Genomic DNA, 12,595 nt, shown 5'->3' on the forward strand with positions numbered 1-12,595 from the left:
TGGCAATCTCCTGGAGGGGAGAGGCAAATTGAGGTGGCAGAAAGAGAGAGGGGAAAGGAGTAGCTCCACTCACTGCTGGTTTGGGCCCTGCTCACAATCAGCATACAGTCCTACCCTGAGGGAATGTAGCCCTCAAAATATTGCCCACTCCTGACTTCTACAAGTCTAGGCCAAGGGGTCCTCATACCAAGTGGGCCACAAGAGTACTTCCACACAGAACCCATGGGGCACACACTGCCTTGTGGGGGGGCATGAGGCCAAAATCTGACATCCCCCCCAGCCCTCATGAGGAGCTGGGCTTTGCAAAGGAGGCATAAGGCTCTGGCTGGGTCCTAGAGCTCTTCCACCATCTTCCCAAAGCTGGAAAAGTGCTAAATAGGCTTCGGCAAGGAGAAGAATCTAGGACCCTGTCAGAGCCCTCACTCCTCCTTCCCAAAGCCCAGTGCCTTGCTTACCTGGCTCGGGAAGGCAGCGTCATGGGCGTAACCAGGATTTTTTTTGGGGGGGGCAGCCAAAGTTGTTGAGCTTCTTTTAGGAGATCGCCCTAAGTTATTGAATTTTCTTGGGGAAATCATGGGTAAAAATACCCCCAGTGCAGGGAGCAAGCTTTCATAGGGGGGTAGGCATCTGCTGGGGGGGCAGAATCTTAGTTAATTGAGCACTTTCAATGCTTTCCTATAATTTTGGGATGGGCTACACTCATGGGCAGCATAAGGGCTGTGGGGGGTGTCAATTGTAGCTGAGGGCCACAAAAAAGGCCGCATGTGTTGGTCCACCCTGGTCTAGTCTGCCTCTGGAGGTACTTAATTTTTTCCACAATATCTCCAGTTTGGGGGCCAGAGTGGGGAGTGCTTTCAAATAAGAATTCACCGACATGAAATCTATACTTGCCTGCACCCTAACACTTTCTGAACTTCTGAATTAGCCAGCACCAAGCACAGTTAAACTTGGAAGTTAGGTCAGGAGAAGACAATATAATTGGGGAGTTAAACCTTGCTGGTATTTCATGGAGCTTCTCTTTCAAATATTTATCCTGACTTGTTCCCCCACCAACTTGTTTAGCACCTCCCTTTTAACACTGGCTCCCTTACAACACAAGCCTCAAACTGATATGTTTTGGTGAATGTGTTCACATGCAGGGATTCCATAAAAATGACAACAAATTGATGCTTCTAGACAGATAATGTGGGGCCTTTTTGCTGATGGAACCCTGAATCAGGATATCCATCCAATTCTGACTCAGGATACTCAAATTCGAAGTCAGGATAGCTGCCAATATGAATTTATACATTCCTCCCTTCCAATTCATTATCAAGCACCTGCTTATCTTAAAGACTGGCTGAAGGGGGGGGGGGGGGAATCAAACACCAAATAAACCACTCCAGATCAGGCCACATGGCATCTGTCCAAAAGACTTCCCAAGCCTCCAAATCTGAATAATATTTTTGGTTGGTTGGAAGTAGTCTGTTTGCAGAACAACATAGGAAAATCTTGTCCCAGCAGCAAACAAAGCAAGACATTTGAGTCCTGCAGTTCTCTCTGCAGGCAAAACAGTCTCCCTCAAAGCGCATGCAATCTCCAAAACTACAAGGTACTTAAAATGCAGTGTCATCAGCACTGCTGAATCGAAACCTTGCAGTATTTATCATTACAGTGGCAAATGCAAATATATACAGCTGCATGATTTGACTTTATACTCGATCTGCTTTTTTAAAAAAGGTTTTAAAATACAACACAGGAACCCAAAAGGACATGTTTTCTCCCCTGGAATCTAGTAGATATTATTTTCTCCCTCCCCCCCTTCTAATTAAAAGAAATACACAGGGTATCCAGAAAAAGGACAAGCAAGTAGCAGCTATTAAGAGCAGTGGGGGGGGGATCTTTCCCAGCAGTTCCATTATATTAAGGGGAAAGGAAGACAACCCCCTCTTTATTGCCCCCCTCTTACTGAAAGCAGACAATGACATTGCAACCCCCCTGTCCCCTCCCAATAACCCTGAAGTTACTTATGCCTATGCCCTAAAGTCAAAGTGCATTGCACCCAATTTCCAGAAGGCTATGGATTCTCAAGTCACACCCCAAGGCATATTGTGATGTTAGCATATTCATTAGCTAGACTCAGCAAAGCATCCTTAATAGGCCAAGGTGCACTTAAAGGGGGGACGACAACAACCAGCCAATACCACAAATAACTGCAACTTACTGCTATTTGAAAGGCAGCATAGGAAGCAAAACAACAGCAATGCATCTAAATAGTACAAACCCTTCTCACTGGGGCAAATCCACACTGGGACATGTACCAGCTTGGCAAGGGTTCCTCCTTATGTTCCACCCCCCCTTTTTTTTCCTTTGTTCCTCTCCTTCTCTCTGGATGCCACCCACACTGTCTGGCAGTCTCCGAAGGCAGCCAGGTGTCCTTCTCATAAGAAACAGGAAGTAGCGCCAAGCCCCCCCCCCTTTGCCACACAGAGGGTCACCTGCCTAACTCCTTCCTATTCCTTAAATCCTCTCTCGGCCAGGTCAGGTCAGAGACTCAAGCAACTCCTTCCCTTGTTGGAACAAAGAGGCAAGAGGCGATTCCAAGCCCTTCTTCCAAAATAAAATAGCTGAGTAAGAAAGCTGGTCTCCCTCTCTCTCATGCGCAACACACACATCATGCAGCTTCTCTACAAGCACCAGTGGTGACATATTTGGGAGGAGGGGGCCAGGACATGCATCCCAAACCCAGGAGAGCCACAGCTGTCCCTTTTGCAGCAACTGTGTGCAAATTGCCTTCTATGGGAAAGCCAGATCCATCCCTCTCCCAGCGAGGGAAGTGACTCACCGCCTGCTCGACCTAACTAATAATTCCCATTGAAATTAACACTTCCCTTGCCATTCTCCTCCGCAAAGCAGAGCCGGGAAGATATAAGGAGACGGGGGAGGGCGCCAACTTACGGAAGTGTAGTTGCTCTTCTGGCTCCGGATCTCCTGCTCCTGGAACTGCAGCCCCGCCAGGTGCTTCTCCAGGGCTTCCCAGTCCATGGTGGGCAGCGGGGGCTCCTGCTCTTGCCAAGCCGTGCCCCCTCCTCCTTCCCCCAAGGAGTTCTCCAAGGGGTGGAAGGCTACCAGCGAGCCCCCGTTGCTCAGCCTGCCCATGCCGCCCCCGGGCTGCCCTTTCTGGAGGCGGGGGGCTTTGCCGTAGCCGCCGCCGCCGCCCCCTTTGTGCCCAGTCCTGCGGCTAGAGGGCACCACGTTGGCATTGTGCCGGAGGTCCAGCGGGTGGTGCGGCTGGCGGTGCTGGCGCTGGGGATGCTGAGGAGCCGGGTGGCCGTGGGGAGCCGGGGGTGGCATAGCAGGGGTGGCGGTGGCGGTGATGGTGGGGAGGGCGAGGCGGGCGCTCCTCGCCTCCTCTAGCTCTTGCGCTAAACTCCTCCTGGCAGGGGCGGTTCGGGCACAGCGGCGGGCATCGTCCCTGTCCTCCGCCCACGCATCAGTCACCTTCCTCTGGTACACCTGGAGGTCCTCCTCCCCCTCTTCTTCCTCCTCCTCCTCCTCTTCCTCGTCTTCCTCCTCCTCCTCCTCCGAGTCCTCCAAAGCAGCCAAGTCCAGGCTGGTGGGCGAGGGGGAAGATTTGCATTCCGAGCAAGGGGTCACTTTGCTGGAACTCGATTCCGAGCTGGAGCGGCTGCTGCAAGGGTCGCTGCCTAGATCCATGCCATCCTAGAGGACAGAGAAAGAGAGAGCGTTAGGGAAAGACCTATAGCCTAGCTCTCCTTCCCTGCCTTGGCTGCTGCTGCTGTTGGAAGAACATCCCCGCCAGGCACAGAAAGAACCAGACAGCCGGTTTCCCTCTCTCCAGATGCTGCCAGACTCTTAAAGGGAAAAGCGGGCGAAGGAAGGGAAGGGGGGGGAGAGAAGCCAAGGGGGTGGGTGGGGAGGGGAGATCTCCGGCACTTCCCCGAAGTTTCCCACCCCACCTAGGCAGGGCATCCGCTTTGCGAGGAGAGGGCAGGGAGAGGTCTCCCAAGCAGGGGCGGTCCCTCTGGAGCCCCACCTAACGGGGAGGAAGGGGGCGCGCAGCAGCACCGGCAGCGCTCCGCCTGGAGAGCTCAGGCGCCGCCGCCGCCGCCGCCGCCAACAGTTTCCTCTCCAGCACCGGCCGGGAGTCCCTCCTTGCCCTGCGACGGCTCCGGAAAGTTCCCGGCTCCCTCGCGCGCCCACTTGCGAATACACAGCGCGAGCTACGCCGGTAGCGCGAGGGAAGGGGGGGGGGGGAAGGAGGGAGTCTGGGAGCCCCACGCAGCCGGCGTAAAACTGGGGGAAAAAAGTGAATGAGACAATGCCGGCCCCACACCGCCCCCTACGGTACAGCCGGAGAGATCCTGGTGGCCGAAAAGGAGCCCAAAGCGGGGCCCCGGCAGGAGCTGAGCCACCTCTTACCCCGAATTCTTTTTTAGGGGGGTGCCGCGCAGTTATGTCTCCTCCTTCGCACATGTAAAAGCAGCAGGGTTTTATTGGAGGGGAGGAGGAGATTTGCACTTCGCAGGGGAAGCATGAGTTTGAATTTGAAAAGTGGTTCAGTAGAGCAGAATTGCCAGATGCGATTGGCACGTGGCACCATCAGCCTCCGCGGCATCTTCATGGATTGGGGTTTGAGTGGGGTGGCCGTGGGGGGGACGGGACACACATGACCCATTGGGCTGCAACATGTAAAAGTGGCTGAGAAGCCGGATCCTGTTCCTTTTCGCACTTTTGAGCGAATGGTGGGTTGAGATTAATTGGGTGCTTGCTTCCACATGATGATAATGATAATAATAATGATAATAATAATTTATTATTTGTACCCCGCCCATCTGGCTGGGTTTCCCCAGCCACTCTGGGTGGCTTCCAACAAAAATTAAAAATACATTAAAATGTCACACATTAAAAACTTCCCTGAACAGGGCTGCCTTCAGATGTCTCCTAAATGTCAGGTATAGTGGTACCTCGGGTTAAGTACTTAATTCATTCCGAAGGTCCTTTCTAACCTGAAACTGTTCTTAACCTGAATGGGGTTAAGAACCTGAATGGGGCCTCCTGCTGCTGCTGCGCCGCCGCTGCACGATTTATGTTCTCATCCTGAAGCAAAGTTCTTACCCTGAGGTACTATTTCTGGGTTAGTGGAGTCTGTAACCTGAAGTGTATGTAACCTGAAGCATATGTAACCTGAGGTACCACTGTAGTTGTTTATCTCTTTGACATCTGATGGAAGGGCGTTCCACAGGGCGGGCGCCACTACCGAGAAGACCCACTGCCTGGTTCCCTGTAGCTTTGCTTCTTGCAATGAGGAAACTGCCAGAAGGCCCTCGGCGCTGGACCTCAGTGTCCACGCAGAACGGACATGAGGGGTAAAAGTGACCCCTCCTAGCAAGACCTTTAAGCTTCCTCTGAGAGCTGCAACCTCAGCACAATGGCTGTTCATCTGAGTTTCTAAAATAATTTACAGCACAATCTAAGGCGTATTTACTCAGAAATGATGGAGCAATCCTGTAGCAAGATCTACTGGAATGAGCCGCTTTAGGATGTAGTGGATCTTCGGCTCAGTTTGCTTAAACTTTCAGCTTGAACATCTATTCAAAAGCAGTTTCATTGAATTCAATGGGGCTTTCTCTTGAACAAATGGACTGCAGTCTTCTCCATAGAAATAGGCCTCCAGTTCAGTAGGGCTTCCTACCATTACATTATATTTTATTTTTTCATGTTTATATTTTTTTATTAGAGTTTTTCATAATACAATAAAGTCCAGGGTTTGTACATTTTAGTAAAAATGCCAAATTATTATTGCGCTTCCTTGGTCAAGATTTTAGCAAGCCACAGAAAGCCGTCTATGCTTCACAGGTGTTAGCTCCTCATTGCAAAGATAAATGGAAAAAAGTAGCCTGCGAAGGTTGTTTTTAAATATACAAATCAATTTTTAACACACCTATCCAGAACTCTAGGCATCCTGCCAGGTTTTTATTATTTTTTTTAAGTAAATCCATAGCATAAGAAAAATGCCACCATATAACCTGGCACTCATAATAATAAAGCACTTCAAACAAGTCAATACAGGGGAAGCATTTCAACTTCTTCCAAAATAATGATAACAGTGGATAAATAAATAAATAAAATCCCAGGAAGGGGGAAAAATGTCACATTCATATATTCTCACAATGAAGCCAAAGTTCTTCCCCTCTCCACAATCCCTCTTTCCTTGCAAAACAGCCTGAGGAAATGGATGAGCTTTGCAACATGCCCAGAAGGTCAACAGATTCAGACTTCTTATAAATCAAGACAAGTCGCACCAAAGACATCTTTGTTGATTCACAAAACAGCTGTATAACTCAGAAACAAGTCCCAACAGGTAGACAAACTTGTAACATTCAGGAGCGTACAGATAAAACCTAACACTTTGATCTCTATCAGAAACTAGCTAGTAGTCACTAGACTATTTTCACAAACTCAGTAACGGTAAGCAACAGAAATGCGATACAGCTTCTATAGACCATGATGGTCAATGCAATGCACGACCTTAGCATCAAAATTTACTTTTTTTAAAAAAAATAGTGTATTTTTCAGTATACAGTGGTACCTCAGTTTAAGAACAGTCCTGTTTACGAATGATTTGGTTTAAGAACTCTGCAAAATCAGAAATAGTGTCTTGGTTTGCAAACTTTACCTTGGTATAAGAATGGAATCTGAATGGTAGAAGGGCACCAGGAGCAGGAGGCCTCATTAGGGAAAGTGTGCCTCAGTTTAAGAACAGTTTTGGTTTAAGAATGGACTTCCAGAAAGGATTAAGTTCGTAAACCGAGGTACTGTACCATTGTACTGACATAAAAATGTTGCTCCCAAATAGTAATACTGTTTTGCTTGGAATTTAAAACCTCAATATGCATAGACATAGTTGTGGGCAGTGTATAAATAATAAACTTCTTCTTCTTTCTTCTTCTTCTTCTTCTTCTTCTTCTTCTTCTTCTTCTTCTATAGCAGCATTTTGTACTCAGATGGGGACATCTACTAGGGTGCAATTCTACAGATCTTTACTTAGGAGTAATCCCACATTGAATACAGTAGGACTGACTTTTTAGTAAACATACTAGATTGCATTGTTTACTTCAAAAATTGTTGTTGTTTAGTCGTTCAGTCGTGTCCGACTCTTCGTGACCCCATGGACCAGAGCACGCCAGGCACTCCTGTCTTCCACTGCCACCCGCAGTTTGGTCAGATTCATGTTTGTAGCTTCGAGAACACTGTCTAACCATCTTGTCCTCTGTCGTCCCCTTCTCCTTGTGCCCTCCATCTTTCCCAGCATCAGGGTCTTTTCCAGTGAGTCTTCTCTTCTCATGAGGTGGTCAAAAATAAGTGTACTCTATTTTATATGTATCCTGCCTTTTTCCAATCAGGGAAACAAAGGGGGGTGTATAGGTAAATTTCCCAGGTGATTCCCCTTTCTAAGCATTGGCCAGAACTAGATTTGCCTGGCTTTTGCAAAGTTGCCTTATCCTGTACCTTCAGCCCATGCCCAACTTAAATAGTGGAAAGATATAGATTAGCATCTTCAAAAGCAACAAACCAACTAGTTATATCTTAAATGGTTAGCTAAAATGTATAAAGCAAAATCAAATGCATGCTGGAAATGTAAAGAGAAAGAGGGCACCTTCTATCATATGTGGTGGTAGTAAAAGAATTTTAGGAGATGATATATAATGAATTGGGGGGAAATGTTTAAAATAACCTTTTCTAAGAAACCAGAAGCTTTTCTTTTAGGAATTGTAGGTGTCAAAATTCCAAGTGACCAGAAGAGACTATTTCTGTACATGACTACTGCTGCCCGGACACTATTAGCTCAGAGAGGGAAAGAAGGTACAGTCCCTACCAGAGAAGAATGGCAGATTAAATTGATGGACTATGCAGAAATGGCAAAACTGACCAGAAGAATTAGGAATCAGGAAGACCAACATTTCAATAAGGAATGGGGAAAATATATAATTTATTAAAAACAACATCACTGTAAACAATTAAAATTGTTGGTAGGATTGGAAGGATACTTGTAGTTAAAAGTTGGACTATGGTTTTATTGACTGTTTAATAGAGTTGGATTAACAGAGAAGATGCAGGAGAAAAAGTTAACATAAGGACCCACAAAAGGGGAGGCAAGAAGTCCAAGGGGAATTATGGATATTGTCTTATTGGCTCTCTTTGTGGTTGTTTGTGAATCAGAAAACCCAAAAATAAACTTATTAAATTTTTTAAAAAAATCTTAAATGGTTGCCAGACTTGTATCTTGGTTATACCTACCATCAAAATATTGGCTATAAATATTTATAGCTGAATGGTGCACCACATCCTGGAAATACAGCTGATACTTTCTGACAAGTCCATCAGAGACACCTTCTGCTTTGCACTTCTTTAGCCCCACTCATAAACAGTTTGGATTTGGTGTACTCTACACTGGCTTAACTTAACTTCCCATAATTAGGACTGCTCCTTTAACTTACTTTCAGTAAAATATTTATAGGGCTGCTGCCTAAACGGAGCTGCTTTAAAGGCTGGTTTAGCATAATGGCTAATAGCATATATCAGTGCTTGTTTACTCAGAAGGAAGTAGCCCAAACAAGCATTTGGGAACACACTTTTTAAATTTTACAACATATATCTTTGCACTGATAGTGTTGCTGCTGCATCCCCCTTAAGGCAGGCCATGACCAGTTCTCTCGTAAATGTGCTTAGGATTGCATGGTGGTTTGAAAATGGCGGCAAAAGGTTCTCATACACTCACAGCCACACCAGAGGAAGAGAGGGAAGGTGGGAATGTATGAGCAGAGGCTTCTTCACATAACGCTAAACCCAGACCCTCCAAGTGTCCCTATTTTCCAGGGACATCCCTGATTTAGAGAAGCCGCCCAGGTTTCTGATTTGATCCCAAAACACCCCACTTTTCCTCAAAGGTAAACGTAAAGGGACCCCTGACCATTAGGTCCAGTCGTGGCCGACTCGGGGGTTGCGGTGCTCATCTCGCTTTATTGGCCGAGGGAGCTAGCGTACAGTTTCTGGGTCATGTGGCCAGCGTGACTAAACCGCTTCTGGCAAACCAGAGCAGCGCATGAAAATGCCGTTTACCTTCCCGCCGGAGCAGTACCTATTTATCTACTTGCACTTTGATGTGCTTTCAAACTGCTAGGTGGGCAGGAGCTGGGACCGAACATTGGGAGCTCACCCCGTTGCAGGGATTCGAACCGCCAACCTTCTGATCAGTAGCCCTAGGATCTGTGGTTTAACCCACAGCATCACCCACGTCCCTTTTACTTTTCCTTAGAATGTCCCTATTTTCATTGGATAAATATTTGAGGGTATGGAGTAACATGACTCCTGAGCCGTCTGAAGGCAATCCTGTATAGGGAAGGTTTTTTAAAATGTTTAATGTTTTATTGTGGTTTTCATATATGTTGGAAGGTGCCCAGAGTGGCTGGGGCAACCCAGTAAGATGTGTGGGGTATAAATAGTAAAATTATCACTATGGAATGGGATGTCCCTGTTTTCATTGGAGAAATGTCGGAGGGAATGTAAACCATTGCTTAGCATTACATACAAACCAATGTGAAGTGGTTTGAACACTTGAAATGTACAATATGAGGACTAAATATTAATAGTATTGCTATTAAACAGTTCTGAAAAATATATTCATGGTTTTGAAAAACCAATTAAAATACAAAGAAGTAACCCACTCCTCAGTTTCCCATGCTACAACGTTTATTGGTGGTTTTTTAATGCAGAGTCCCTTCACAAGCCAGTGTTGGATAGTGTCTTTAGATCGCCTGTAGTTTTCAAGAGTAGGCTTTGAAGGAATTATAACTCCAGGGATACTGAGTGCCAACTGCACCAGAGGGTGTATATTAACACAGGTACATCCACATAATTATCAGTTTGCACTAACTTGATGATTTAGCCAATTTTTTTTTTAATTGCAACTAATTACCAGTAGCCTATAAATAATATCTCGGTTAAAAAGCTAATCTGTTTTATTATATCCTGGTTCACTGAAGCCTGCTCTATAATACAAATTTAAGGCCTTCAAAGAACAGTGTTACAAAGGAAGGCTTTCCGTAGCGTCGACTTAATCATTTTTCCGTTTCAGCAACACTTTCAAATTTTAATTTGCAGAAATGAAAAGGATGTGTGTTAACAGGCAGAGCTCGCAAAGTTTATAATACCGATATTTATTTTTGAAATAATCAAAGTTCATTATGGGCTGTTAGAATTGGATTGTTACAAGATGCAAAGGGATGTTTCTGAATGCAATCTAAAGCATGAGCTATACCAGCACTCAGACCTTAGTGCCTGTCTCAGGCAAAAATGGTCCTGAGTGGGAGATCCAGAAAGTTTGCCTGAAAATAAATAAGTAAAGGAGGCTGTGAGGTGGAGAAGTGAAAGGCAGATTTGTGTGCTGCTTTTCCTATTTGTCTTGACGTTAGCATCCAAGGACAGCAGTTTTAGACAGGGGCACAGGCCTTCTGAGCGCGTACCTCTTTTATGGTCCTATAAAGTCAAACGATTTCATGACACTGCAGCTCAAAAATCATTTGGAGAACATTATGCTAGTAATTACATGATCCTCTGTAGCTGTTTATAACATGTTAAGCAATTAATGGCTATCAGCACACACTTATGGGCTCTGGGAACCAGCTTAGCTGCAATTTGTGCCATGCAGTTTAGAGGGTGTTATTTTATTTCTCAGTGTTCTGTTCCTAGACTCATAGCAGATGAAAAAAGAAAAGAAGAAAGAAAACCCTGCTCACTGTGTCTAGAATGCAAAATTAGAATATAGTAAACATAACCCTCAAAAGTCCTCAATAACTGAATGCTAAAATAAATATATTATACAGCGCCATAGTACTTGGGAAATCATGGAAGTCATCAGTGTGCATTTCTCTTTAAAATAATACATCCCTAGCTCTTAGCAGTACAAGAATTGAGAAAGTGGGTTTCAGATATTTCTCTATCACCTATACTTGTTCATCTTGTCCCACAGGATGTGATCCAAACTACTCTGAAAATACCTGCCCAAGTTTCTACCCAAGTTTAGACCCTCCCCCCCCCAAAAAGGGAGAGAGACAAATTCTTTCATTCTCCTGAATTCCATTCCATACATCTCATGCCGTACAAAGTAAACAAGCATGCCAACTGAGTACAATATAAACCTCCCTGGCTAAGCTGTTATCTGTGGGCCAAACAAGGGCAGAATCGAAGGCCAAGTATCTGCCTGGTAGAACAAAGCCTCTCATCCCTTAGTACTACCGGTACTTTGGAAGAGGAAACAAGATGCATGCGTGCTCAGGATTGGGGCCCTGCTGACATGCGGGAAGGGGCTGAGGAAGCATGACCACTACAAAGCTGATCAGCTGGTGCCCATCTATTGCTTACACAACACCCTATCTTGCTCTGCACTGTGACTCTTCAGGTGTTATTGGACTACAACTCCCATCAGCCCAAGCCAGCATGGCCCAATGGCCAGGGATGATGGGAGTTACAGCTCAGCAACATCTAAAGGGCTGCAGGTGCCCCATACCTGCTTTAGCTGAATAGCTCCCTTGACCTTTTGAAAAACTCATTTACTTACTTACTTACTTCTTACTTACTGACTCACTTATTTCATAAAATGTATGTACCGCTTGATTACAGAACAAACCTCAAAGCGGTTTCCAGAAAGGATAAAACAATACAATTATCGCTAAAATATTCACAACCGTAATTTAAAGCATAAGGAAGTTAAAACCGTAATAGAATGGACTAAGACAAATTAAGACTCGTACAAACTTTCTCAACATCCTAAACTTTACAGTTCAGCATGCAAGTGGTGTACAAGGGTAGGGGAGGGGGACAAATGAGACAGGGCTGGGATTTTCTTTCTCTCCAAAGGACAATGATTTAAACGAGTTTTGCAACATAAATACTGTGCCTATTCAGTGTGGAGCTTGATGGTGAAAATAAAGGAATTACAGTGAAGTGTTGAATCAATTTGAAAGTAAAAATGCCTTGCTTGAAGAGAGATGGTACTTGATGTTGTAAAATAATTGTACTTTTGCATCTGTAGTGTTTCCAGCGCATCAGCATAATGAAAACCAAAGCACCCAGGGTAGCTGTTAATACTCAAGACACAAGGTTGCATTTTGCAAATTGTTCATAAATCAGTTACTCTCTTTGAAGTGAGCTACTGTATTATATATATAAAAAAACAATTTATATCCAGAACTTTGGCTAATGTTAACACTGTTCAGGAAGATAAGTGGACTCAAATCATCCCCCCCCCCCACAATTTCATTATTCAAATAGCATCTATTTCTTTGACCCATAGAGATGCCATGGGAAACAATAGGTATTTGTTCTGACAGATAGTTTTTGTTCTGTCGTGGAGGATGACATAACCAGTGACAGTGCCCCCCTCCCCCCACTTGGAAAATTAACGGCCTCATGAAAGATGATGCATCCAATACTCAGTTTAAGAAGAAAGGGGTCTCTGTTAATCAAGAAACGTCCTTTGTATGTCAGGAGTCGCAACAATTCTTTCAAGCTCCATTATTCATCAACGGCAACA

General features: G+C 45.2%; 1 protein-coding gene across 12 annotated transcripts in view; it reads right to left on the bottom strand.

Moving 5' to 3' along the window:
- The window catches only part of LOC310678336 (schwannomin-interacting protein 1), a 375,265-nt gene that overhangs the window by 92,003 nt on the left and 270,667 nt on the right, over positions 1 to 12,595 (bottom strand). For 6 of the 12 annotated variants that reach the window (XM_083442210.1, XM_083442202.1, XM_083442212.1 and 3 more), the window contains one exon: positions 2,938 to 3,702. In XM_083442210.1, the coding sequence (XP_083298336.1) occupies positions 2,938 to 3,702 (765 nt within the window). Of the gene's footprint in view, positions 1 to 2,263; positions 2,394 to 2,937; positions 3,866 to 3,959; positions 4,207 to 12,595 lie in introns of those variants that run through there. The other 6 variants (XM_083442203.1, XM_083442214.1, XM_083442204.1 and 3 more) reach the window with 5 other exon arrangements.

The sequence above is a fragment of the Podarcis tiliguerta genome (genome assembly GCF_965153285.1).
Source record: "Podarcis tiliguerta genome assembly, chromosome: 5".
In the NCBI taxonomy this organism is placed as follows: domain Eukaryota; kingdom Metazoa; phylum Chordata; class Lepidosauria; order Squamata; family Lacertidae; genus Podarcis; species Podarcis tiliguerta.